A 26,071-nucleotide genomic window follows, 5' to 3' on the forward strand; every position below is an offset into this window, starting at 1 on the left:
GATATATGGGCCCGTGGGGTTCCTGGCCTCCACCCAGCACCTGCAGTCGTCTGGCCCGGTCACTGCCTCCTGGCTGGCTCGCCAAAAATGTTGTGGCTTTTCCTCTCTGTCTGATTACTTAATAAACTTACACTTTTCCTAAGTCAGAATGCCTATGCCAGTGCCAATGGGTTGAAGCAGAGTTGCCACGACAAAGTCGAATAATGAGTCAGGGTCAGCTGGTTTACGGTCCAATGATGGTTTATTGTCGATTCACAATTCACCATGCATGAGAAGTAGCCCGGGCTAAGTCTGAAATCTAGCAAGAAATCTCCAGCTTTTATACAATTTGGAGCCTGGGTTTACTCCTCCCCGGGCTCCTCCTTCTATTTAGTCATTTTTCCCCGTTTTCCACCATTATGTACTTTTTAGTATTCTTATCAGAGGTTAGGTGTACTTTCCCATGTTTTTTTAAACAGACAATGTCCTTTAGCCATTCCCAATTCTTGGAAACCCCCACTTTCAGGCCATGAACATACAAAGACCTCTTGGTTATCATCACAATCAGGCCTATAAGCACGAAGGCAAACATTGCAACCGTAAGGAAGGGAAAACATTAACATGGAAACTTAGTCTGGAAACTGGGAACTAAACATTAACATGGAAACTTTCCTTTTACCCTTCACTACAGTACCTTGGGGTCTTGTTCACGAGTGAGGGAAGAATGGAGCAGGAGGTCGACAGGCGGATCGGTGCGGCGTCCGCAGTAATGCGAACTCTGCACCATTCCGTAGTGGTGAAGAGAGAGCTGAGCCGAAAGGCGAAACTCTCGATTTACCGGTTGATCTTTGTTCCTACCCTCACCTATGGTCATGAGCTTTGGGTAATGACCAAAAGAACAAGATCACGGGTACAAGCAGCCGAAATGAGCTTCCTCCATAGGGTGGCTGGGCTCTCCCTTAGAGATAGGGTGAGAAGCTCTGCCATCCGGGAGGAACTCGGGAGTAGAGCCACTGCCTCTCCGCATTGAGAGGAGCCAGATGAGGTGGCTTGGGCATCTAGTTAGGATGCCCCCTGGACGCCTCACCTGGTGAGGTGTTCAGGGCATGTCCCTCCGGTAGGAGGGCCAAGGGGCTTTGATCATAAAGCAACTTGCTATTTTTGTACCCTTTTATGACGGCTGCCCAATACTATACCCTATGCTGCCAGTATCACTTAAATTCAACTTTAACAAAATGGCTATAACCCAATTTCAGATGTGTGCATATATATTCTGAAATCGGCACATTTGCATCCCTAATCAAGTGGCTAAATGGAATCATAGCCCATTAATCAGAAATCTTTCCACTGAAGCTTACCCCTGAAAGTAAGAAAGCCACAATGAATATGTAAATAGATTAGTAAATGTATCTCCTTCTACTTTAAACTCAACTACACTGTAAAAAAGAAAAAGTTGAGAAAACGTAAAATTGCAAGGCAACATGATGCAAGAGATTTGAGTTTTCTCAACTTTTGCCTACTGTTGTTGACTTAACTAAGGTTTTCAAGTTCTGACAAGAGTTCTGCTAACTTGGATCTTCTTGTTCACCTAATTAGGATAATCCTGGAAGGCTAACAAAGAAATTCTGGTTTCAATGCCATGTATTTCTGCCTTCACCAAATGCAGATATTCTTTTTGAATAAACATACAATTCTTACTCCAGTGAGTTGAAAATTTACCTGTATAAATAAAGGAAAATTTATGTTGCCGTCATTATATTTGAAAAATGCTCAATAAATAGATATTGAATAAAACAAAGCACAACTGAATGTTATCTGAAATCTTATTTATTTTGTTGAACAGTGCCTCAAGTACATTTCAGAATGTCATGGGTAGTTGTGTCAATTTCTGTAAAAAAAGTATTGCCGGTTTCTTCAGAGACATTAAAATTGAAGTCCAGAACCAAAAAAGAAAAACAAAGTATGTGGGAAAAAAAGTGTCCAGCAACATATAGTCATTCATGCACACACCCTGATTGTCTTGTAAAAGCTGAACTTAACCACTTGCACATTAAATAGAATAGTGCCACAAATGATTGGCTGTGTACCCAGACACTTAAGTTTTACATGGGCATAACTATGATGAACTAGTTAAAAGTTCTTAGAAATTTTACCATCAATGAACAGGGAACTAACAGGTAAAACACCACTCCACAAAAAACAGTATCAATATGCAAATGCATATTATCATGTTCCAGTGTTGCACCGAAATCTGTGACCAATCAGATTCTGTGACCTGCCTTAGTATTCTTTCCCTAACCATCTCAGTCTACAGAAGCCCTATTTCCACCAGTAAAAGAAAAAAAAATCCATCCAAATTTGGTCGTTTTTATCCAGGTGAAACTACTTTAAATTTGTCTCATAATGTCTTTTTATTTCACAATTTCGATTTAGCATGGGGATTCTTTTTTTCTTGTACAGGCAGAAATGGGCTTCCATAGGAGTGAAATGTTTAGGGTAAGAATATTAGGAAAGGTCAAAGAATCTAATGAGTCACAGATTTCGATGTAACACTGGCAAGAGAGTATGGCATTTGTAAACATGGACCTTGAGGACTGACAATTCAATAAAAATGTGACCATTTTGACACCCATTACAGTTGCAGTAAGTGATGCACTCCTTGGGAGGACATAACATAACAAAAACACTGGCATTGCAAATTTTTGGAGTGGGTGTCGTGGGTGCAGTGTGTTGGAGGGGCCTTGAGTGGAGTGGTAGCGTAAGGTATAATAAAGTTTGCCAATACATTACCCCAGCAAATACTGTACTACTTCAATTATAGTCAATCTAGTATAACAACTTGTGCCTAGGACAGCCTTACCTCCTTAGAGGAAAACAGTGCAGGCCATCTCTCCTGGACCTCAGATACCATAGGTTGACACTCCACGACCTCTCTCTGCCTGAGGGAAAATGTCAGCGCCATCTTCTGCTGTATGACTGTCATGTTCTTTTGTTTCTTCATTTCATCAACCAGAGCAATAACTATGAAAAAATTAATACTATCTGTAATTTGACATCAACAACTCACAGTTATTCCTCAAATATTCTGTCTCCTTCCCCATTATGTAAAAAGCTCTGAAAATGTAGCAATCTTATAACAGAGCATGAAGCACAACTTTAATTTGTATGTAACAGTTAACTTACAGTAATTAAGGACATTAGACAGTGTCACACCAGCTGTCAAACTGTCAAGTTAGCTTTATACATTACTGTAAAGTAACAGTGCAGCACCGGATAAACGGTGTCTATTGAACAAAAGAAAAACGTTAGCTAATAAGCAAGTTACTGACATCAGTGTCGTATAATTGGCGCACATGTCTGCCATACACCGACCCATAAAAGCGTGTGCACGAGGACGCCTTCCTGCACCCGCGTAGCTTAAATGGGTGGGAGTTTGTTGGTCATGTTAACATCATGTCTCCACACAAGGATAACATTAAAACAGATTAAAAAACGAGTAATAAGCTAATAAGCTTTACCACGGCCGACGTGCAGTAAAGATGAGATACCGTCATTTAGTGATGAAAGTCTGTATCTGAATTTCAGACGTGATTAACATTAAACAGTATCAAACATTACTTTTTGCGGGGGTCGAACGAGCTGGGCCGATGCTCTGTAATAAAACCTTAGCATAGAAGTAGGTGAAGGGCTGGAAATGTCGTTAGGCGCTTGTAGAAAACGCTAACAACATACTTAAGCTAATTAGCTTACCTGCTAAGGCAAAATGGTCGTCAGCTCCCGCTACTGTCCAGAAAATGTCCAAGCACTACTTTGGCCACATTTGGTCAAGTTTTCTTGGGGGGGGGGGGGGGGGGTTCAGTACAGAAAATGTCTACTGACCATCGTCACACGTCTCAGGTCTGCTCAGGTTCAGTAGAAGGTCCGTTTGGTCGTCAGCGAATTCAAACTTGTTTAGACCATGTGCGCATGCGCACATCAGTCATCTATGGGGTTTCCCACTGGTTCCCAACTTAACTCAAATAATCTACTCAAAAGTTGATAATCTTTATTGTGCTGCTTATAAAATCTTAGTTAGGACAACAATGAGAGAAATGTGTTGGGCACACAAGTTTTTGTAGGTTGTAAATGGAAAGCTTTATTTCTGAGTCAGTTTAATTTGAAAACATTTATTAAATCAACAATTACTAGTTATCGTTTTTAAAGTGTATTACATTTATTGCCTTGATGGCTGTTAACATTTTAAACTTTAATGACAAAGTAGTAATGGTTTTTGGTGGCAATACTGGGACCACCGCAGTAGATCTGGGTTTGTTGGCCGAGTATACCATAGTAACCAATCACAAACCTAGGGCTGAAAATGGATACTGAGCTCAAACTAGACCGACCAGAAGTACCTGACCAGTTTTATTTTCTAGTTAAGGCAGCTGGCAAGAATAAAGCCTATTCACATTGAAACAGTAACATCTCCACTTAGTTGCATTAGTGCAATGAATGCTAGGTGGGGGTTAGTGGGTCAAATCAAACTTTATTTATATCTAAAAAAGCGGTTAAATCATATGAAGAAATAACAAAACAAAATCAAGCAAGAAATCTATTTCAAAACATGTTTCTTAACATGGGGACCAGGCTCATGGAGGGGGACCCTCCTGCTGATGGCCGGCTGGGTAGAGAGAGAGGAGAGGGGGGAGGACAGGTAGAGGAGAGAATAGTTAGGAGAGGAGAGGAGAGGAGAGGAGAGGAGAGGAGAGGAGAGGAAACCATGACCCAGTGTGGTGACAGAGGCCTGTTAGGTGATCATGTTTCTGGGCCCCGGCAGCCTTGGCCTATAACAGCATAGCTAAGATGTTAACTTAATAATTAAATGACCCCCTAAGTATGATTTATCTGTCTATGATAGTAACTGGAACTACAGAATTAGTAACAATAAGCTTTTTCAAAGAGGTAGGTTTTAAGCCTAATTTTAAAAGTAGAGATGGAGTCAGCCTCCCATACCTGGACAGGGATCTGGTTCCATAACAGGGGGGCCTGTTAGCTAAATGATCGGCCCCCCATTGTACTCCTAGAGACTCTGGGAACCACAAGTAGACCAGCATTCTGAGAGCGGAGCGGTCTATTGGGCTGGTAAGGTGTCACTAGCTCCTCCAGGTAGGATGGAGCTAGGGTCCATGTCTTTTAACTAGTACATATAAACATGAGTCCATTTCACCAATTTTAGCTTTGCTCCACTGACTGTCCATCTATTGGAATTCCCTTATTTGCTTTTAAGTTCCTGAATGATCTTGACCCACCTTACCTCTCTGAGCTCTTACACCCTTATGCCTGATGGCTAAATGCATGCCCCCCGTTCTACCTTTAAAGACTCTGGGGACCACAAGTAAACCAGCATTCTGAGAACGGAGCAGTCTATTGGGATGATTAGGTGTCACTAGCTGCTCCAGGTAGGATGGAGCTAGGTCTCTGAGGACCTTATAGGTCAGAAGAAGAATTTTAAAAATGATTCTTAATTTAATGGGCAGCCAATGAAGAGATGCCAGTACAGGAGTTATGTGATCTCTTTTGTCAATACCTGTTAGAATGATTGCTGCTTCAGAGGTACAGCTCGGTAGAGAGGAGAACTATGCTAACTAGCTGTGGCAGTGGTTACTACAACTTTTAAGAATAACACAAAACAAAATCCACCTAAATAACTACACACAAGGCTACAAACCCAAGCCACAAAACAAGGAAATCATAAGTACATAAGTTTAACAGGACGGTCCTGTTAAACTCCACTCAAAACCCAACAGGTCACTATCTGGCTAAACACAACAACCACTGCTCAGTGTACTAAAAAGGGATATCCAAGTAAGAAACAAAAACAAATGTTAATTACATTAACAGAAGCAAACACAATACCAAAATGATGACATGTTTTACATGGGAGGGTTTCGCTATAGCCTACATGTAATTTACTGTAGCTGAGGGCAGCTGCTCAGAAAGAGGCCACACACCACACCAAACTGGATCACACAGGGACACCACAGCTTTGCCAGAGGAGAAAGAGGGTGCCTATCCAAAATGCAGAGGCATATAAACAGTCAGTTGCCACAAATTAGCCACACCGGGGTAATGGGGGGCATGCCATATACCTCCCGGGAACACCAGAGCAACCAAAAAAAAGACAGAAGAATAATGCGTCATACACGCACATACCCATTAACATACACGGTTACATTTATATAATTGTATCGTGTAATACATTTTACTAAATTACTATTTGACTATCTTATAGAGGTTTTAGCTGGAAAGAGTATGAAATCCACTAAACGCCAGATTACAGATAAATCCAACGTGATTACATCAGCAACAGCGCAACAACGCAGTGGTGGCTGAGTGTTGCCTTCACCAAGAGTGGGAAATTAATTTTACCAGGGATTTAAAGTATTTTATATGAGCTATATATTTCATTGAGCTATATATTTCATTGAGAAAAAGTAACCCTGATAACTTTAACATAAAATTAAAAGAAGATTTAACAACAAAAACGGGTTAAGAAAGCCAAGCTAAAGAAAAAGTCTAAATGTCCGAAACCAAAATGTACTAAACGGGCCAACAACACGGCATGACGTTTGGATTTAGATCCCAAGTTGTTTACAAATGTGTTTGTTTCGTGGAAATTTTTAATTGTAATTACAACATATACTGTATTTATAATTTCGAAAACAAACCATAAGGCTATTCGTGTTTGGAGATTAGTCCATAAACGCATCATACGATGAGAAGAACGGAGCATGCGCTAGACGAAGCATCTGAGCAGTATAACCGCTCGAAAAAAAACATCTATTGCAATTGGACTATTAAGATTTTTTTTTCTTACTATATTCTCTAGACTTTACACGCAGTCTTTATTCAAATTCGGCCGACGACTTCGTTCCAACCAATCACAATTCTGCTGTGGGTTTTACTAAAAGATAAGTGGCGGCTGTGTGGTGGTGGTGACAGTTTAAGTCGAAAACCGGTTCCACCATTTGGAATCTGCTCATACGTTGAATTTAACAGAAACCAACCAACCTTTCTTCGTCGTAAGCTGCAACATGTCAGAAAGTGTTTCTGGGTGAGTTAAAGAACAATTGCTACACAAATTCTGTCCATGAAATTTAACATACGTGTTTTACTCATTTGATAAGGAATTAAACAGCGATATCTAGCCAAATAAATTAAAGGAACAATTGACAAATTACGAATATTGAATTTACGCAGTATTTGTAAACTGAGAGGATTAGGCTACACAGGCTGTTATAGCAGCTGGAAGCGCTCGACAACCTTCTCATGATGCACCATCCTGTTAATGTTGTCCAGATAAAAATCTCTTTCTACGTGCTTCACAGAAAAGAAACACAGTTTTACACGATTCGTCAGCGAAAAGCTCAACTTTGCGATATGGGTAGGAGGGTGAGACCCGCATGGGTTTCTGAATTGACGCCGCACCCGCTCACCTCACAGGAAACTGTTCATCCGAGAGGCAAGTGCAGAACTGGAAGCCCTTAGTCACGCCGTGGAACGTCACCTCTATGGCTGCTGTGTTTCACTACCTACCGATATCGTCCTATGCAGTCGTTGGTGTTACTAAACATGGTTCAGTCCTGATACAGGACTCAATCTATCGTTTTAGTGATTTCTTACCATTGTGCTGATTTAGTCACCCATGTAATTTTAACAGGAACGCCTACTTTGGAATAACGATAAACTTTATTTGATTTTCCTACCTCTTGACTTGATTTGCCACAACCCTAACAATTTTTGTTAGTTTTAGTTTAGGTTGCCCCTTGGTTGCAGTGGGAAGTTTTTGTTTACATATGTTTTCCCCTCAATGTTAGTGGATTATTTGAATCTTTGTACCTGCCTGTTCAAGAGCATATTTTTAGTAATGAATGAAAGGCAAATTTGGCAGGGTTTTATTTTAGTACAATATAATAACACTACAAATGAAGCTTTGTTACAATACAATGCAATTACAATACAAAGCAATTTAAATATAACTATAAAATACAAACAATAAAAATATGCAAAAACGTGCAAACAAAATAGGCACGTTGTAGACTTAAACTGGTCTTGTGGGTATTTCTTTCCCAACCTACCTAAAAGATACAAGAAAGAAACGTTTGAGCACAGTTCACAAAAGCAGGAGAAATCCCCCTACTATGAGTTTCTGTCCACCACAAGTGATTTAAAGATTCACCATTCATTTATTTTTTGTGCATCCTCCCCGTGACCCCAAAAGGGATAAAGTGACCAAGAAGATGAATTTTTTTTTGAACATTCACCAAACAAGACAATTTAATTTACTATCTCTGGGGAGCAATCTTGAAGGCTTGCCCAATGACGTACTTACACTTTTTCTGCCTGGTTGGGGAAATTCTTTCAACAGTCCACTATAATTAAAGTCAGAAAGAAAGTGCAGTTACACCTCGTCAGTCAAGCTTGGCATAAAACTGATGTGAACAATGTATCACCTATTCTTTCACAGAGTTGAACAATGGAAAACCTTTTTGGAACTTCTCTATACTGAGCAAGGACATATTTGGTCCTGTGAATGGCAAATGGCTGCCCCAAAAATTTGTACTTCCTAGTGTTCCAAGGAAATTCTTCATACAATTATACAATTAAGATGAAGAGAGATTTTATACAATCTAATTTATGCAAATTTAATATTCTGTTCCTTCTCTCTCATTGACCAGACTCCCGTCTAACTCCGCTCTCATTACAAGAGTGCAATCACCTCAGGCTATTTTGCACTAAGATTGTGCTCTTGTAATGAGTAACTCGACAGTACCCTCCAAAGTATCGATTTTATCATCAGTCAGGCGATTCGTGCTCTGCATTAAAATGTGTTCATTTTAGTTTTTGCAGACATATACAGGTATATTACATTATATACTGGCTTCACACACACACACACACATATATATATATATATATACCGGTATAAATTCTCTTCCTCGCCTTCCTGGGCGGTGCCTCCTTCCTTCCTTCAGATTCGGGTCCTCTACCAGAGGCCTGGGAGTCTGAGGGTTCTGCGCAGGACAGAGCATCTCCTTGATATATGCCACATCTGATGCTCACCCGCGCAATTGGCTTTGAGTTGGCCTCCAGAGTCTTGTTTCACAGCTTCACGGAGTTCTGGATGAACTCTCTTAGTGTCCTGTTGATGTTATACAGCTTTAGGCACTCTAGTATCCATGTGTGTGGCATAGGCTTTCTTGTAATCAATCCAGGCAGTGCACAGGTTGGTGTGCTGCGTCCTACAGTCCTGGGCGATTGCCCTGTCGACCAGTAGCTGGTGCTTGGCACCTCTGATGTTGTTCCCTATGCCTTTCTGTGCTCTGCTCATGTATTGATCCATGTGCCTGCTCATCTTAGCCGCTATGATGCCTGATAGGAGCTTCCATGTGGTGCTGAGGCAGGTTATGGGCCAGTAGTTGGATGGTATTGTGCCCTTCTGGGGGTCCTTCATTATGAGGACTCTCCGGCCTAGTGTTAGCCAGTCCCCTGATGTTAGCAGCTGGTTCATCTGTGCTGCCAGGCGTTCATGGAGTGCAATCAGCTTCTTAAGCCAGTAGGTGTGGATCTTATCGGGCCCTGGTGCTGTCCAGCTCTTCATTTTGGACACTCTTGTTTGGATGTCTGCTAAGGTGATGACTACTGGGTCTTGTTCTGGAAGTTGGCTGTGCTCAGCTTGTAGGTCTTGCAGCCATTGGGCAGTAGTGTTGTGCGTTGCCTCTTTCTCCCAGATACTCTTCCAGTATTGTTCCGTCTCAGCCCTGGGGGGTCTGTTGTCATATTGTTGCCCTGCTATTGAGAGAACAACGGGCGACGTCCGAGCTGGTATGACTCTATCAGTTATCATCCGCTCATAGCTGAAGTCTGAATTATGGCCCCTGGCTCAGATGTCATCCTCTTGGTCAGAGTCAATTAGAGGTTTTTTTAAAAAATGTAGTCATTTTTTGGTCATGAAAATTCCTGGTCATGTGTATTAAACTGGAAATAGAATATCCAACGCCAGTGTACCTGGAACTGGGTCTTGAACTGTGTATAGTGGTATACAGTGATCCCTCGCTATATCGCGGTTCATCTTTCGCGGCTTCGCTGCTTCGCGGAATTTTTTTTTTTTTTTTTTTTACAGTGCCTCTGAATCCTGATTGGCTCAGGGGCTTTACTGTTGTCTAGAAATATAATATTGACGCTGTACGCCAACAACTGCCTATAACAATGTTCTTCTCTCGGAGAAAGACTCCTGCGCCTTCCGTAGAGTCAGGACGCAGAGGCACAGCTGGGACCGTGAAATACGCGAGTGACAATGTTTCCAATCTTGTACAGTATTACTATATTAAAATTATTGTTTTAAACAAAGTTTGGTCTTTAAAACAGGTTTTGATGTTTGGTTTCATTCTACTGTTCAGTATTGCATTGTAAAATAATTAAAAAAAATAAAGTTGCTACTTCGCGGATTTCACTTTTCGCGTGTTACTTTTGGAACGTAACTCCCGCGATAAACGAGGGATCACTGTATAAGACTGTGTATAGTGGTATATAGGACCTTCCCGGGATCGGACTGAGTGATTGCCAAAGTGGAGTCAGAAGAGATGCATCAGTGTGACTGGCCAGGTATCCTTGATATCCTGGTCAATGTAGCAAAAGTACATGTCCATGTATGTGTCTGTGTGTGCATGCAATTTACAATAATATTTAAATTTGATATTTACAGAGAAAATATTTCTGTTTTGTATCTCAGTGACAGCTATGCTGAGTGTCAGGCTACAGCTAACTGGCTGCTTTCCAGGACAGACGTGTGTCCAATTGTGGCAATTGTATGTGGTTCTGGCCTGGGCGGACTGGCTGAGATACTGAAAGATCCCCAGGTGTTCAGCTACAGTGAAATACCAAACTTTCCTCAGAGCACAGGTGTGTTAATAGTTTCTGTCTGGGAAAACAGTTGTTGGCATGCACACTTGAGGCATCAAATTAACATATGTGTGTGTGTGTGGGGGGGGGGGGGGTCCACATGTGTGTGTGTGTGTGTGTGTGTGTGTGTGTGTGTGTGTGTGTGTGTGTTTAGTGCATGGCCACGCTGGCATGCTGGTGTTTGGAACACTTAAAGGGAAAGCTTGTGTTTGCATGCAGGGAAGGTTCCACCTATATGAGGGCTACCCCATCCAAAAGGTAAGCCCCTGCATAAGGATGTTTTGTATGCACCAATGACCCACATAGCCCTTTCTTATAATGTAACCATAAATGCTTGTATCCCTAGATCACACTGCCAATGCGCGTTTTCAAGTTATTGGGTGTGGAGACGGTGGTGTTGACCAACGCAGCTGGAGGCCTCAACCAGGACTTCAAAGTGGGAGATGTCATGATCATCAAGGACCATATTAACATGCCAGGGTTCGCTGGAAATAACCCGCTAGTTGGTCCAAATGATGAGAGGTAGGTGGAGAGGACATTTATTTTTGAAACTACATATTGTAGCAAATTTAAAAATTTAACCATCCTTTCTTACTAACTTAAAATAATGGTATGAATGGTAGATGCTTGGTTCATTTTTTGTAAATGTTTTTTTCTTTCTGGAAGATTTCAAAATACACTCAGCATTAGGTACATATTGCTAGACAAAGATTGCACCCCTTTTGGTCAGAACTGCATTAATACTTCGTGGCAAACATTCAACAAGGTTTTGGAAACATTTCTCAGAGATTTTGGTCCATTTTGACATGAGAGCATCACCCAGTTGCTGCAGATTTGTTTTGAATGCTGGACATCTATAATGCAAATCTCCCCTTCTACCACATTCCAAAGGTGCTCTACTAGATTGCAATCTGGTGACAATGATATGGTGCATTATCCTACTTGAATTATCTTTCAGAAGATGGTACACTGTGGTCATTAATGCATCAACATGGTCAGCAAAAATACTGAGGTAGGCTGCAGTGTTCAAACGATTGTTACTAAGGGGCCCAACAAAGCATCGAAGACAATATACCCCACCCTATTACACCACTACCACCATCATCCATGTGTTCATGTTGTTTCTACCAAATTCTAACCCTGAATGTCGCAGCTGAAATCGAGATTCATCACACCAGGCAGCATTTTTCAAATATTTATCTCACCAAATTTAATGATCCTGTGTGAATTTTAGCCTCACTTTACTGTTCTTAGCCAATGTGAGTGACACCCAGTGTGTTCTTCTGCTGCTATAGCCGATTTTTTTCAAGGTTCAATGTGCAGAGTTGGTATTCTGGATTCCTTGGTTGTAATGTGCACTTAAGTTACTGTTGCCTTTATCACCTTGAACCAGTTTACCCATTCTTCTCTGACCTGTTACATCAACGAGGCATTTTTGTCCACACAACTGGTGCCCACTGGTTACCGTAATTTCTGGACTATAAGCCGCTACTTTTTTCCTACACTTTAAACACTGCGGCTTGTTCTACGGTGCGGCTTATTTGTGTAATCTTTCTATCGGTCGCTAGGGGCGCTCGAGCAGAAAAGGTAAGAGAGACCGGTGGAATATATGTGTCGAGGAAGACGCAAGTTTAGTGTAACTTCGCGCTTTGTGTATGAATAAAATTAGCATAAACAGACCCTCATCATGGAAAATGCAAGAAGAAATTTTACCGGTATGTTTTTTTAACCAGCCCTGTTAGTGCTACTGCCGTATTGCTGCTGTGTTACTGCCGCGTCACAGGCACTGTTTGAAAAGAAAAGCAAAGGTAGTGTAGCGTGTTGGGGAGGGTCAGGGTGGGAATTTCCCAGCATGCTTTGTGGCAGTGTGTCTGTGGGTTCAGGTTGGTGTTAACCCTGTTTTTGTTCGTTGTAAATGTTATCTTTTGCAACTTTCAATGTTAGTGTTCTATTTATTGAGTTCTGGTTGTTGATGTATTTAATTACTGTTTTAATTACTGTTTGCACCTGCACACCATAAGCCAGGTTATGTGTGTGATTGAAGACCTCCCTTCGTTGACGCGTCTTTCTTTCAGTGTAAAGTAGAGCTTACTGCAGTCGCACTGCAGAATAAGCTGGCAGGAGTGTGCGTTTGAGTTCTTCTGCGACCGATGTTACAATGTGGCTTATAGACAGGTGTGACTTGTATAAATACAAAATTGATTTTCTTTCTATATTTGTGAGCCCTAGGGATGCTTTGTGTAGGAAAATCCTAGTAGATCTTACTCACAGAAATACTCAGACTAGCCGTAAGGTACTGTTCACTGGTCAGAAAATCCACTTGGTTTGATATTCAGCAAGTTGTCTTGACCTGATCTTGTCTGAATGCATTGGGTTGTGGTCATGTTATTAGCTGATTTGCTATTTGTTGTAACAAGCAATTGAACAGGTGTACTTAATGAAGTGGCCAGTGAGTCTATATATCTTGCAAATTACTATGTTTAATCATATTTTCCTTCTCTATACAACTGTCTTACATATATTTTTAAGAAAAAAGAAGGTAGCCCTAACCCTCACCAAGATACCAGAGTTTATTAGACATGGATTATTTGGGCAGGATGTTCCTGCTTCACTGCTCCAAAGCAATAAAACAGCATTTTTAGTGTAGATTACAACAGTTAAAATGAACTCAGCCTGTTCTTCCCACAGGTTTGGCGTCCGGTTTCCCTGCATGTCTGACGCATATGACCGTGAACTGCAGCAGCTGGCCTTTGATGTTGCATCAGACCTGGGCTTCAGTGACTTTCTGCGGGAAGGAGTCTACTGTGTCCTGGGAGGTCCAACCTTTGAAACTGTTGCTGAGTGTCGTATGCTCCACAAACTTGGAGCTGATGCTGTTGGTAAGGATCGAGTTTTCTTCAAGTTTGTACTCCACTATATCTACTGATGGAGGGTAACATTACATTTAGTAGTACTTGTAGTACTACTTCAGTAGTACTTGTTCTATACTGTACTAACATTTTCTGACACAATAAAACTCTAATCCATTTCAAACAACAAATACTCAACACTACGTCTATTTTACAAATTTGTACTAAAATACTTTGAATATTAAATATTTGAAGATTCATTGTTTCGGAATAGCAATGGGAATTATTTATTTATTTGTTACGGCATATGTTTAAATTACCTGTACATATTTTACTTAATTTGGAGTTCTGGCTGATCAGTCAGCATTTTCAAATCTCCCTTTATACAAGTTAAACAATAAAAGAAACACAAATGACACTAGAGTATCTTCTGACATTGCATATTTATTAACAAACGCCTTGTGACTTTTGCCTGAAAGTATACTATAATAGATTACTGATTTAGTTAATCAAAAATAAGAATCTCTGTATCGTTCACCCCTGTGTACTTCGCCTTAGTTACGCTAACAACGTTCTCTTCTTTCTTTCTCTTCTTTATACCTTTGGGGTTCACAGGGAGGGTGCTGGTACCTATTTAAGCTGCTGACAAAACTTGAATACAGTATTGCCATAAGTTTTTTGCAATTCCCCAGTAATGTACCATTGAAGAAGGAACTAATTAAGGTGTGGTTGCAACAGCTGACAGAAGATAAACATATGTTAATAATTATTTCTTCCTTCTCATTGCTAAAGGGATGAGCACGGTCCATGAAGTCATTGTTGCCCGTCATGCTGGGATGCGTTGCTTCGCCTTGTCGTTGATAAGCAATCGTGCAGTGATGGATTATGACAGTAAGGAGAAAGCCAACCATGAGGAGGTCCTGGAGACCGGGAGGCTGCGGGCCAAACAACTGGAGAATCTGGTGTCCAATTTGGTGGCTAGGCTGAAGCCGAAGAATAACACTGGCGAATAGTGACACTATCACCACTATAGTGCCAAACCACTTGGGTGGATTTACTACTAGATGAAGTAGTTTCTTTGGTAAATATTTCTTGTAGGCTGTGCTGGCTTTGTGTGGTCCTAACATCTTTGAATACACTCCTGTAGTTCCTACAGAATGCTTTAAATGTGTACAGATAAATGATACACTTAATGTTTTTGTAAAAGGGCATATTTTCCAACTTTAGATTTAACTTAAGATATAATAACTTAAGATATATTTATTTTTTTCTTTTCCTTTACATCCCAAATGTTGAATTTAAAGTGAAGGACCAACACCTCGTGCATGTCTTAACCTAATTATCTTTTAAAAAAGGGGAAGTAATAGTAATTATAGTAATGCCACATTATATTTATGCTCATGTATTTGTAAGTCATTTTAATTTGACTACATACAGGTAACACATAAATCAGCAATGAAATCCTAACAAATGAAAAATCTCTGTAGAAACGGTTACTGACTGACTGAACTTAAGCGGTACTCATGATCAGTTATTACAATAAAATTGGTCAAATTGAAACAGTTTGGTATCATTCTTGCTCAGTTGTACTCTCAGATAATTTCCCAACAGTCTCAGCTACAGTTTAGTTTGATTTTCATGATGACTATATTTTCCACTGACTTCTTTTAAATGTAAATCACAAAATTATGATTACTCTCTCCATGTATTTATTATTTTCTTGCATTTTCAATAACAAACAAGGAAAACAAAACATCCCCAACAACGCATACATGTACATTCACATCTCTACACAGGCCCACAAGATACAGACACACGCTTGTATCATCTTAAATTATAATACATATTAAGTAAAATATGGACAAAAACAAAACAATAAAATAGAGTTCTCTCCTACAGTTTGCAAGTATTCAAAGTAGATCTCAAGTAGATATTAAGTTCTCCTGTCATGAGAATCATGTAAGGTATCCAGAGCTTTTTAAAATCATTTTGTTTGCCCTAAATGTCAGTCGTTCCAAACCTATACAGCTTGAAATTTAGTTGATCCACAATCCCAATGAGGGAGCATCCATGCTCTTCCAGTGCGACAGCCCTCCTTGCCTACAATACTCCAGTATCATAGTCTGTTTTAAAGATTCCAAAAAGCTCTTTGGTTAAATTCCAAGCAGACAGTTTGCTGTTCAAAGGAACGTCGGTAATAAGCATTTCTGCATTTTATAATGTCCCTCCAGAAACCTTGTATCTTAGAGCATCCCCATAAGCAATGCAATAAAGTATCTTTCTCATCCAAGCATTCAAAACAAGCATCCGGATTGGTGGCAGACATATGATGAAGTATGACGGGGGTAATATACATTCTCATCAGCCACTTGTATTGAAGTAATCAAAACCTTGTATTTACACCCTTAAGCAAACTTCATACAAATCTGTTTCATTAATGTCATCTTGTAAATCAATCTTCCATGTGTTTATTTTATCGAGTGTTGTTTCATTACTATATACAGCCGGTAGACCTTAATACCTTGATACAAAGCCTTTTGTTCCTATGTTAACCCATTGCTATTTCCTCCAACTGTGACAGAGGTGTTGGATATATTATCTGTTTATTCTTTGATGACATATAGCTTTTCAGCTGTAGATACGTAAAAAAAAAATTCTAGGGATTTGGTATCTTTGCCACAGATCATTAAAGGAAAGTAGAATCCCATCCTCATAAAGGTGTTATTATTTTCTGTACCCCTTTTGTATGCCACACCCAAAATCCCCCATCCTTTTCGCCAGGTTGAAATTCTTTATTGCCCCAAACAGGGACAAACAGACAGTGCGGGCATGTCACCTATAGTATATGTTTATGTGATGCATACCAGACCATGGTATTTTTAATGGAAGGGTTTTTCGTACATATTTTTAATGTTTTAAGGCCTGAGGAGTACATATATAAGCTTAATGGTAGTGGAATTGATTCACGCTCAATGCAGACCCAAGTGGGAGAGGTAGTAGTACAGAAGTAATAGGCTGCTGAGGCTAGTTGAGCAGCCCTATAGTACCATCTGAGATTAGGAAATTGTAGTCCTCCTCGCTCATAAGGCAAATATAGTAGGTTAAGACTGGTCCCCCTATCATTCCAAATGAATTTACTAAAAGGTTTGTTAGGTTTGTTGTAAAACATCTCTGATAGTGGCAGTGGGAGTGTTTGGAAGTAGTATAAAAATTGTTGTAAGATAGTCATTTTAATTAAATTAATTTGTCCAATCATAGAAATGGGCAAGGTGGACCAACAGTTCAGTGTTTCAGTTACTTTTTCTAGGGGATTGTAATTTGCTGACGTTATATTATTTAGTTCAGGAGTTATTTTGACACCCAAGTATCTAAATTCCACTGTCGTCATACTGTATATGGGGTATCTATTGTTGGATTATGATGTTCTTCCTTATTAAGGAGCCGAAGTATGGATTTGGAGTTATTGATTTTAAAACCTGAAAAGCTCCAAAAATATTCAATTAACCTCACAAAATTAGGAATGCTATATTTTAGATTCAGATTCAGATCCTTTATTGTCCCACACGGGGAAATTTACAGTGCAACAACAGCAGCAAGAGCACTCAGAGAAAAATAAGATAAAATCAAATAGAACAGGATTTGGAATATACAAAGAGGATGTATATTTACAATAATCCAGATAAATGGATACTAGGCCTCTGTGTACCTGTACATAGTACAGAGGGTGAATACAATATACATATCAGAATATATAATATTCAGATTGTGTTAGCGGGTGTTATGTTTATTGTGCAGTCTGACAGCAGCCGGCAGGAAAGATCTGCGATACCTCTCCTTCACACAGCGAGGGTGGAGCAGCCGCTCGCTGAAGGAGCTGCCCAGTGCTGTCAGGGTGTCCTGTAGGGGGTGGGACGTGTTGTTTAACATGGATGACAGCTTAGCCATCATCCTCCCGTTTCCCACAACCTCCACCGAGTCCAGGGGACATCCCAGGACAGAGCTGGCCCTCCTCACCAGTCTGTCCATCCTCTTCCTGTCCCTGTCCGTGATGCTACTGGACCAGTAGACTATCCCGTAGAAGATGGCTGATCCCACCACAGAGTCATAGAAAGTCCTCAGGAGCACTCCAAAAGACCTCAGCCTCCTGAGCAGGAACAGTCTGCTATTGCCCTTCTTGACAAGGGCGTCTGTGTTGTGTGTCCAGTCCAGGTTATTGTTTAGGTGAACACCCAGGTAATTGTACGACTCCACCACGTCAACGTCCGTTCCCAGGATGTTCACCGGTGCAGGCGGGGGATTGTTACGCCGACGGAAATCCACCACCAGCTCCTTGGTTTTGCCAGCGTTGATCTGGAGGTTGTTCCGCAGGCTCCAGTCCACAAAGCCCTGAATAAGTTCTCTGTACTCCGTATCGTCCCCATCAGTGATGAGGCCGACAGCAGCAGAGTCGTCAGAGAACTTCTGGAGGTGACATGAAGATGTGCTGTATGAGAAGTCCGTGGTGTAGAGGGTGAACAGGATAGGAGCCAGAACTGTTCCCTGCGGGACACCGGTGCTGCAGAGAAGCCGATCTGACTGGGAGCCCTTCACCCTCACAAACTGTGGTCTTTGTGTGAGGTAGTCCAGAATCCATGTTGTGAGGTGGTGATCCACCCCAGCTACAAACTGGAGAGTTTGTCCCCCAGCAGCCTGGGCTGGATGGTGTTGAATGCACTGGAGAAATCAAAAAACATGATCCTCACAGTGCTTCCAGCCTTCTCCAGGTGAGTGAGGGAGTTGTGGAGGAGGTAGATGACGGCATCGTCCACCCCGATGCTTGGCTGGTAGGCGAACTGCAACGGGTCCGTGAAGGAGCTCACCAGTGGGCGCAGGTGATCGAGGATGAGTCTCTTCAGCGTCTTCATCAGATGAGACATCAGAGCTACCGGCCTGTAGCTGTTGAGCTCCTTGGGGTGCGGTGTTTTCGGCACTGGGACGATGCAGGACGTCTTCCACAGCTGTGGCGCTCTCCCCAGCCTCAGGCTCAGGTTGAACATGTGACTGAAGATCCCACACAGCTGGTCTGCGCAGGACAGGTTTCTCAAGAAAAATAATATGTCATCTGCAAATAGCTAAATACGGTGTTCCCTCCCCCCAGCTGTAATGCCTGATATTCTGCTGTGTTCCCTTACGGCCATAGCTAAAAGCTCTATTGCTAATATAAATAGTAGTGGTAACAGAGGGCAACCCTGTTGGATGGATCTTTGTAGACTAAAGGATTTTGATGTGGCATTATTAGTAAGGATCTCAGCAGTTGCATTTGTATACAATCAAATCCATTTAAGAAAAACTTCACCTAAGCCGTATCTCGGGAGAACATTGAAAAGGTAATGCCATTCTATTCTATCAAATGCTTGGGAAGCATCTACTGAAAGTAGTGCAGTGTCTATCGCATTATGTTTCTCATTAAGTATATTCAAGATCCTCCTAATATTATGATAGCCTTGCCTTGTTTGTATAAAACCTTGCTGGTCATCGTTAATTAGTCGTGGAATATACTTATCAAACCTTCTAGAAAGTGCTTTACAGATTACAGATACACATTTTTGTATCACATCCCATCAAACTGATTGGTCTGTAATACAAGTGTTCAGTTGGGGGCTTATTTGGTTTAAATATAAGGGTTATTAAAGCTAATTGCAATGTATCTGGTAGAATTCCTTTGATAAAAGATTCACTAAACATATCAAGTGGATTAACAAGTTTTTTATGGAATGTTTTGTAAATCCATCTGGACCTGTTGCTTTTCCACCATTAATATCCACCATAGCTTCAAGAAGCTCACCTGCCATCAATGGGCAATATAATCTGCTTTTTTCATCATCTGTTATTGTTTGGAGTGTCAGCTGATCAAGAAATAGATTTTGTTCTCCCATTACTATGCAATTTGATTTGTATACTTTCTCGTAAAAGTCTCTGAAAGTATTATTTATTTCTATGGATCCATAGTAAGATTGCCAGTAGTTGATCTTATTGTGTTTATCGTCCTTTCCTTTACATCCTATCTGTCTGCATTTTTTTAAATTATCAATCAATCAATCAATCAATCAACCTTTATTTATATAGCCAGGCCAGTAAGTTGCCCGCCTTCTCCCCTTGGTCGTAATATGTTTGTTTGGTCCACCTGAGGCTCCTAGTCACTTTGTCAGATGATAATTTATCATATTTAGGGCTCAAAACCAAGAGGTTATTCAGTTTTGCAAGATCATTGTCCTTATAATGATCGATCTCTCTGAAAGCAGTTCCTGGTTGCATTGTTTAGCTTCAGAGCTAGTTAGTATTGCTGATAATTCCCCCTTTTATATAGGCTTTAATTGTGTCCCACCGAGTGCTGGCCATGGTTTTATCTGTGTTTAGTTCAATATCTCTGTCAATTCAGCCTTCTACAAGTTGGGATCCTGTAACATGTGCACCTGCAACCTCCATCTTGAGTTACAACCAATCTTTCCAATACTAATACCAATGCAGTCATAGCAGCATCTTTTAAAAAGCAATCTCAATCAATCAATCTTTATTTATATAGCATTTGTTACAATCAAAAGTGTTTCAAGGTAAAGCAGGAAGAAACAGTGGCAAGGAAAAACTCCCATTTAACAGGAAGAATCCTTGAGCAGGACCAGGCTCATGTAGGGGGACTATCCTGCTGATGGCCGGCTGGGTAGAGAGGGAGGAGAAGGGGAGGGACAGGTAGAAGAGAATTAATAATAATAATTAATGGTGGGGAGTAGAGAAACTACATGAGAAATAACATCATCACTGACAATCAAAATTGTTTCAAGGTGCTTTCTAGAATCCCAGGGCCTAACCCGAGACAAGCAACCGTGGCAAGGAAAAACTCCCCTTTAACAGGAAGAAACCTTGAGCAGGACCAGGCTCATGTAGAGGGACCCTCCTGCTGATGGCTGGCTAGAGAGAGAGGAGGGGGGGGGGGGGGCAGGTAGAGGATAGAATGGAGAGGAGAGGAGAGGAGAGGAGAGGAGAGGAGAGGAGAGGAGAGGAGAGCACAGAAACACATACAAAAATACACTATTTATGCAAGCTGCCGGCCGAGTGGGTCAGCGGGGCCGGAGGTCATCATGCAGCTCCGAAGGCGGCGATACCTGTAAATGAATACAGAAGGGGGGGGGGGGGCAGAAAAACTACACAAGAATCAGCATAACTAGTCTACTTGATGAGGAGGAGAGGAGAGGAGAGTCAGCCATGACACAGTGGGGTGACAGAAGCATGAAGTCAAACTGTCCTTTAAGTTCTTCCAATTTCACGTACTTCTTCTGCTCTTTGAACTTCACCTGGACCAACATTTTACTGTATGTGTTTCTGTGCTCTGTGCCCGTCCTCTCCTCTCCTCTCCTCTCCTCTCCTCTCTCCTCTCCTCTCCTCTCCTCTCCTCTCCTCTCCTCTCCATTCTATCCTCTACCTGCCCCCCCCCCCCCCCCTCCTCTCTCTCTAGCCAGCCATCAGCAGGAGGGTCCCTCTACATGAGCCTGGTCCTGCTCAAGGTTTTTTCCTGTTAAAGGGGAGTTTTTCCTTGCCACGGTTGCTTGTCTGGGGTTAGGCCCTGGGATTCTAGAAAGCACCTTGAAACAATTTTGATTGTAAAAGACGCTATATAAATAAAGATTGATTTGATAAATAGATTGATGCAATTCCATGGAAAAGGTGAGGTGAAATTTTGAAGTCTGTATTAAGAAACATGTTTTGAAATAGATTACTTGCTTGATTTTGTTTTGTTAATTCTTCATATGATTTAACCGCTTTTTTATATGCATAAATCCAATTATTGTAATAGCAGTCTTTTATAAAGACAAGATTACGACTGTCTTTTCCTGTTATCAAGAGGTTTTGCCTGCCACCTGATGCACAAGTGGTTTACAAGGATGCAACAGGGACAGAGGTTGATGCAGATGTATTCTGCAACCTCATTGGGCCAGGCAATGCAGTGCTGCTTTTTCAAATGATGGTGAGAAAAAAATAAAGCAAGTCCAATAATTTACAGTTACATTTTCACTTTTTTTTAATTTTCAGATAGCTCATTTTCTCCTGCATCTGAAGTGTCTGACTCTAGCTTTAGCTCGGGTACATCAATTATAATTATGGACAAAATCCCTTGCAAGAGACTAAGATAGTTATAATGCTTGTACATCATAAGTTTATTCACACTTTCAGAGTGTTGGTTATCCTCATGTGCCACCTTGTGTTTCATTTTCTGTTAGTTCGCTGAATCTGTGCTTAGAAGCAAGTCAGGAGGTGAAGAATTCCTACAGGAGTACCACACAACAGAAACCCCATCAGATGCTGCAAGAAGAAAAATGGTCAACATACTGGTGGCAAACATGATTGATAATCATGTGTAAGTGTTTTTCATATAGCAAGACTGCTATTACAATAATTTGTGGCTAACCACATGACCATTTCATAGATATTTTATGTATCCCCTCTCAGGCACCTGCCCTCAAAATCAGTCATAGTAGACTGTGGTCTTGGGATAGTGATCCTGTTCCCAACCCTCAAGGATCCATATTCGGACAAAGGCTATGTAAGTCATTATTGTTTGCACTGCTCTCATGATCTGCTACCATCTGTATGTCATTGACATTTACATTATGAAAATAAAGTCTGAATGTATGTTCATTTTTATTTCAGCAACACTTCTATGATGGCAAAAAGCAACACAGGGTACATTGCTTGGCGTCTGAAAATGGTCCAAAGGAAGATCCGTCGAGAATCTGCACTGCCACCAAAAAGCCCCACTGACCTTTGTTCCGGGGATCCACAATTAAAAAAAGGACTGTTATTGTTGAAAATTAGCTTGATGGGGATACTTAATGAGAAGCCAGGTCTTTGCTGAACCACACCACAGACAGGCTCTTGATTTTTCAGAAGGTGAGGGGGACATGATCCTGACAGAAGTGGCGATATCCTCTCCATCTTCTCAGATTCTTGGAATAGAAGGATCGGTAAGTTTGGAATCGTATGTTAAGAGTGGCTTGACAATTACAAGCATTTCCTGTATTTGTAATTTCATTTTATTTCATACAGGTTGATTAAGACACACTCCTGTTTGACAGTGAGACGTCATCCAGACTGCTTCAAAAGTGGGATGTGTCCTTCAGGCCAAAAGTCTCACTTCAACACCAGAGTTGTGTCGCTTATGGCAGACAGTAGAAGGTACTTCAGAAAGTCAGCTTGATTGATGCAACGAGTAAGTTGTGTGTGTGTGTGTGTGTGTGTGTGTGTGTGTGTGTGTGTGTGTGTGTGTGCGTGTGTGCTAAAGCATTTGTTGTAATTGCAGTTGGGTGCAAATTATTACTTTTATGATTGATTAAAATTAGGAAATGAAAGCAACTTTGGTACATGAAAGAGTTTTGGAATGTGAACAGTAATAGAAAATTATTACGTAATGCACCCGTTGTCTTTCAAACTTGGAATGAATTTTTCAGTTAATCTTTCAAACTCTTTGCCCTCAGCCTACGACCCAGAAATGGCCACTCTGTTTTTGTTAATGCATCTCCCACCACCACCTCGGGGAAAGGCGTCTCCCAAAATCAGTGCATGTGATGCAATTGAGGGACTGGTAGTCTTTCATAAGGTAATTGTATAAGTTCAGAATTTTCCACATTAACCTCTTAACCACACAAGGTTGATTAAAATTTGCTTGGATGGAAAATTAACCTTACTCTGAATGGGCTTTTTTTTTTTGTGACAGCTCATTCTTGAATTTAATGTAAGGTTTCTTAATGTCAACCATAGTCATGCTGCAGTTTGGAGGAGCATCTTAGCAACCAACAGGGTCGGCAGCCATACCTTCTTGCTGTTGGGCATCAGAGGAACAAGATTGACCATTTCTACATCGCCATGGATAAGCATCTCATTCCAAGCCAAGCCAAGGACTCCATTGGGGCATGTGATGAACTTTTCCCATTAAAGGGACAGCACTAGACTGGTTTAGATCATACTTATCTGATAGATACCAGTTTGCTTATGTCCATGGTGTTCCCTCCTCATACAGTAGGGTTAGCCATGGAGTTCCTCAAGGTTCTGTACTCGGACCAATCCTCTTCACATTGTACATGCTTCCCTTAGGGAACATTATTCGGCAGCATGGGATACATTTTCATTGTTATGCTGATGACACTCAGCTCTATTTATCCATGAAACCAGAGGAGACAGAGAAGTTAGTGAAGCTCCAGACCTGTCTTAAAGACGTAAAGTCCTGGATGTCTTCAAATTTCCTCCTCCTTAACCCAGGAAAAACTGAGGTCATAGTGTTTGGTCGTGAACCTCTCTGGGATAGATTAGATCACATGATCACTCTAGATGGTATCTCATTAACATCTAGTCTCTCTGTGAGGAATCTAGGAGTAACTTTTGATCAAAATCTCTCCTTCAACTCACACATTAAATTAGTCTCTAGAAGTGCCTTTTTTCACTTGAGGAACATCACAAAGATCAGGAAGCTGCTGACATGATGCTGAAAAGTTAGTCCATGCATTTGTTACTTCCAGGCTGGACTACTGTAACTCTTTATTATCAGGGTGTCCAAACAACTCTTTAAGAAGTCTCCAGTTGATCCAAAATGCTGCAGCCAGAGTTCTGACAGGTATTGACAAAAGAGATCACATAACTCCTGTACTGGCGTCACTTCATTGGTTGCCCGTTAAATTTAGAATAATTTTTAAAACCCTTCTTTTGACCTACAAGGTCCTCAGAGGCCTAGTTCCATCCTACCTGGAGGAGCTAGTGATACCTTATCAGCCCAATAGACCACTCCGCTCTCAGAATGCTGGTCTACTTGTGGTTCCCAGAGTTTCTAGGAGTAGAATGGGGGGCCGAGCATTTAGCTACCAGGCCCCCCTGCTATGGAACCAGCTCCCTGTCCAGGTACGGGAGGCTGACTCCATCGCTACTTTTAAGATCAGACTCAAAACCTACCTCTTTGAAAAAGCTTATTGTTACTAATTCAGTAGTTCCAGTTACTATCATAGACAGACAAATTATCATACTTAGGGGGTCGTCTAATCGTTAGGTCACATCTTAGTTATGCTGTTATAGGCCAAGGCTGCCGGGGTCCGGAAACATGATCACCTGACAGGCCTCTGTCACTCCACTGGGTCATGGTTTCCTCTCCTCTCCTCTCCTTTCCTCTCCTCATCAAGCAGACTAGTTATGCTGATTCTTGTGTAGTTTTTCTGCTTCCCCCCCCTATTTATTTACAGGTATCGCCGCCCTCGGAGCTGCATAATGACCTCCGGCCCCGCTGAAGTGATTGTATATCATATTTTTTGTGTGTGTTTCTGTGCTCTGTGCCTCTCCTCTCCTCTCCTCTCCTCTCCTCTCCTCTCCTCTCCTCTCCTCTCCTTTCCTCTCCTCTCCTCTCCTCTCCTCCCCCTCCTTCTCCTTTTCCTCTCCTCTCCTCTCCCTTCCTCTCCTCTTTCCCCTCCTCCTCCTGCTCCTTCTCCTCTCCTCTACCTCCCCTTCACTCTACTTCTCCTCTCCTCTACCCCTCTCCTCTCCTCTCCTCTCCTCTCCTACCTATCCTATCCTCTACCTTTCCTCCCCCTTCTCCTCTCTCTTTACCCAGCCGGCCATCAGCAGGAGGGTCCCCCTACATGAGCCTGGTCCTGCTCAAGGTTTCTTCCTGTTAAAGGGGAGTTTTTCCTTGCCACTGTTGCTTGTCTGGGGTCAGGCCCTGGGATTCTGGAAAGCGCCTTGAAACAATTTTGATTGTAAAAACGCTATATAAATAAAGATTGATTTGATTTGATTTTCAAAGCACATTTTGTGTTTAACTTGTCTTATGGTGATGCACTTGTCAACTTTTACACATTCCTGTAGACAATGGTGTATAACATTAATGTGGGAAAAATGAAGGCATCACCAAGACTGAAAGAACTGAGAGCCAGACTACTTAATCAGGCAGTAGACTTCTCACACTCGATCAGTGGGTAAGAAGCTAAATGCTGACATGTTTCTTGTCAGAAAGTTCTTCACAGCAGTCAGCAGTTGATTTCACATTTAAGAACTGAACATGGGTACTATTCTGGACCCAAGTTCAAATTGTTTTGTTCTCAGCAAGGCTGTAGGCATCACTTTTCAACATATTCAGGTTTTCGAAAGCATCTTAATTGTGTTCATGGCAATGCGGAGCGAACTGAACTCAAACTTCAACAGCTAACAATGAGCCAGTAGCATCCTCATCTCATGATGTGGAGGAGCAGGTTAATTCCCCTGGTCAATGTACTGTAGCTCTGCCATCATTTTTT

The 26,071-nt window shown here is 41.4% G+C and overlaps 2 protein-coding genes and 1 long non-coding RNA gene across 3 annotated transcripts in view; 2 read left to right on the top strand and 1 right to left on the bottom strand.

Moving 5' to 3' along the window:
- The window catches only part of LOC130539368 (uncharacterized), a 123,613-nt gene that overhangs the window by 37,673 nt on the left and 59,869 nt on the right, over positions 1 to 26,071 (bottom strand). The window lies entirely within an intron of this gene.
- On the top strand, positions 6,723 to 15,329 carry pnp5b (purine nucleoside phosphorylase 5b). Its single transcript, XM_057057701.1, has 6 exons — positions 6,723 to 7,072; positions 10,751 to 10,920; positions 11,075 to 11,178; positions 11,267 to 11,442; positions 13,609 to 13,799; positions 14,562 to 15,329. Exons 1-6 carry the CDS (start codon positions 7,053 to 7,055, stop codon positions 14,780 to 14,782), a joined length of 882 nt encoding a protein of 293 aa, XP_056913681.1. The 5' UTR covers positions 6,723 to 7,052; the 3' UTR covers positions 14,783 to 15,329.
- Positions 21,949 to 24,017, top strand: LOC130539390 (uncharacterized). Its single transcript, XR_008954109.1, has 5 exons — positions 21,949 to 22,344; positions 22,452 to 22,765; positions 22,848 to 23,010; positions 23,276 to 23,397; positions 23,559 to 24,017. It is a non-coding gene; the product is annotated as an uncharacterized LOC130539390 (long non-coding RNA).

Source organism: Takifugu flavidus, chromosome 15 (genome assembly GCF_003711565.1).
Source record: "Takifugu flavidus isolate HTHZ2018 chromosome 15, ASM371156v2, whole genome shotgun sequence".
Classification (NCBI taxonomy): domain Eukaryota; kingdom Metazoa; phylum Chordata; class Actinopteri; order Tetraodontiformes; family Tetraodontidae; genus Takifugu; species Takifugu flavidus.

Coding starts and splice junctions, on each gene's coding strand:
- pnp5b (XM_057057701.1), top strand. CDS start 7,053: ATGTCAGAAAGTGTTTCTGG. Junction 11,179..11,266: donor AGGGCTACCCCATCCAAAAG/GTAAGCCCCTGC, acceptor TTGTATCCCTAG/ATCACACTGCCAATGCGCGT. Junction 11,443..13,608: donor GTTGGTCCAAATGATGAGAG/GTAGGTGGAGAG, acceptor TTCTTCCCACAG/GTTTGGCGTCCGGTTTCCCT.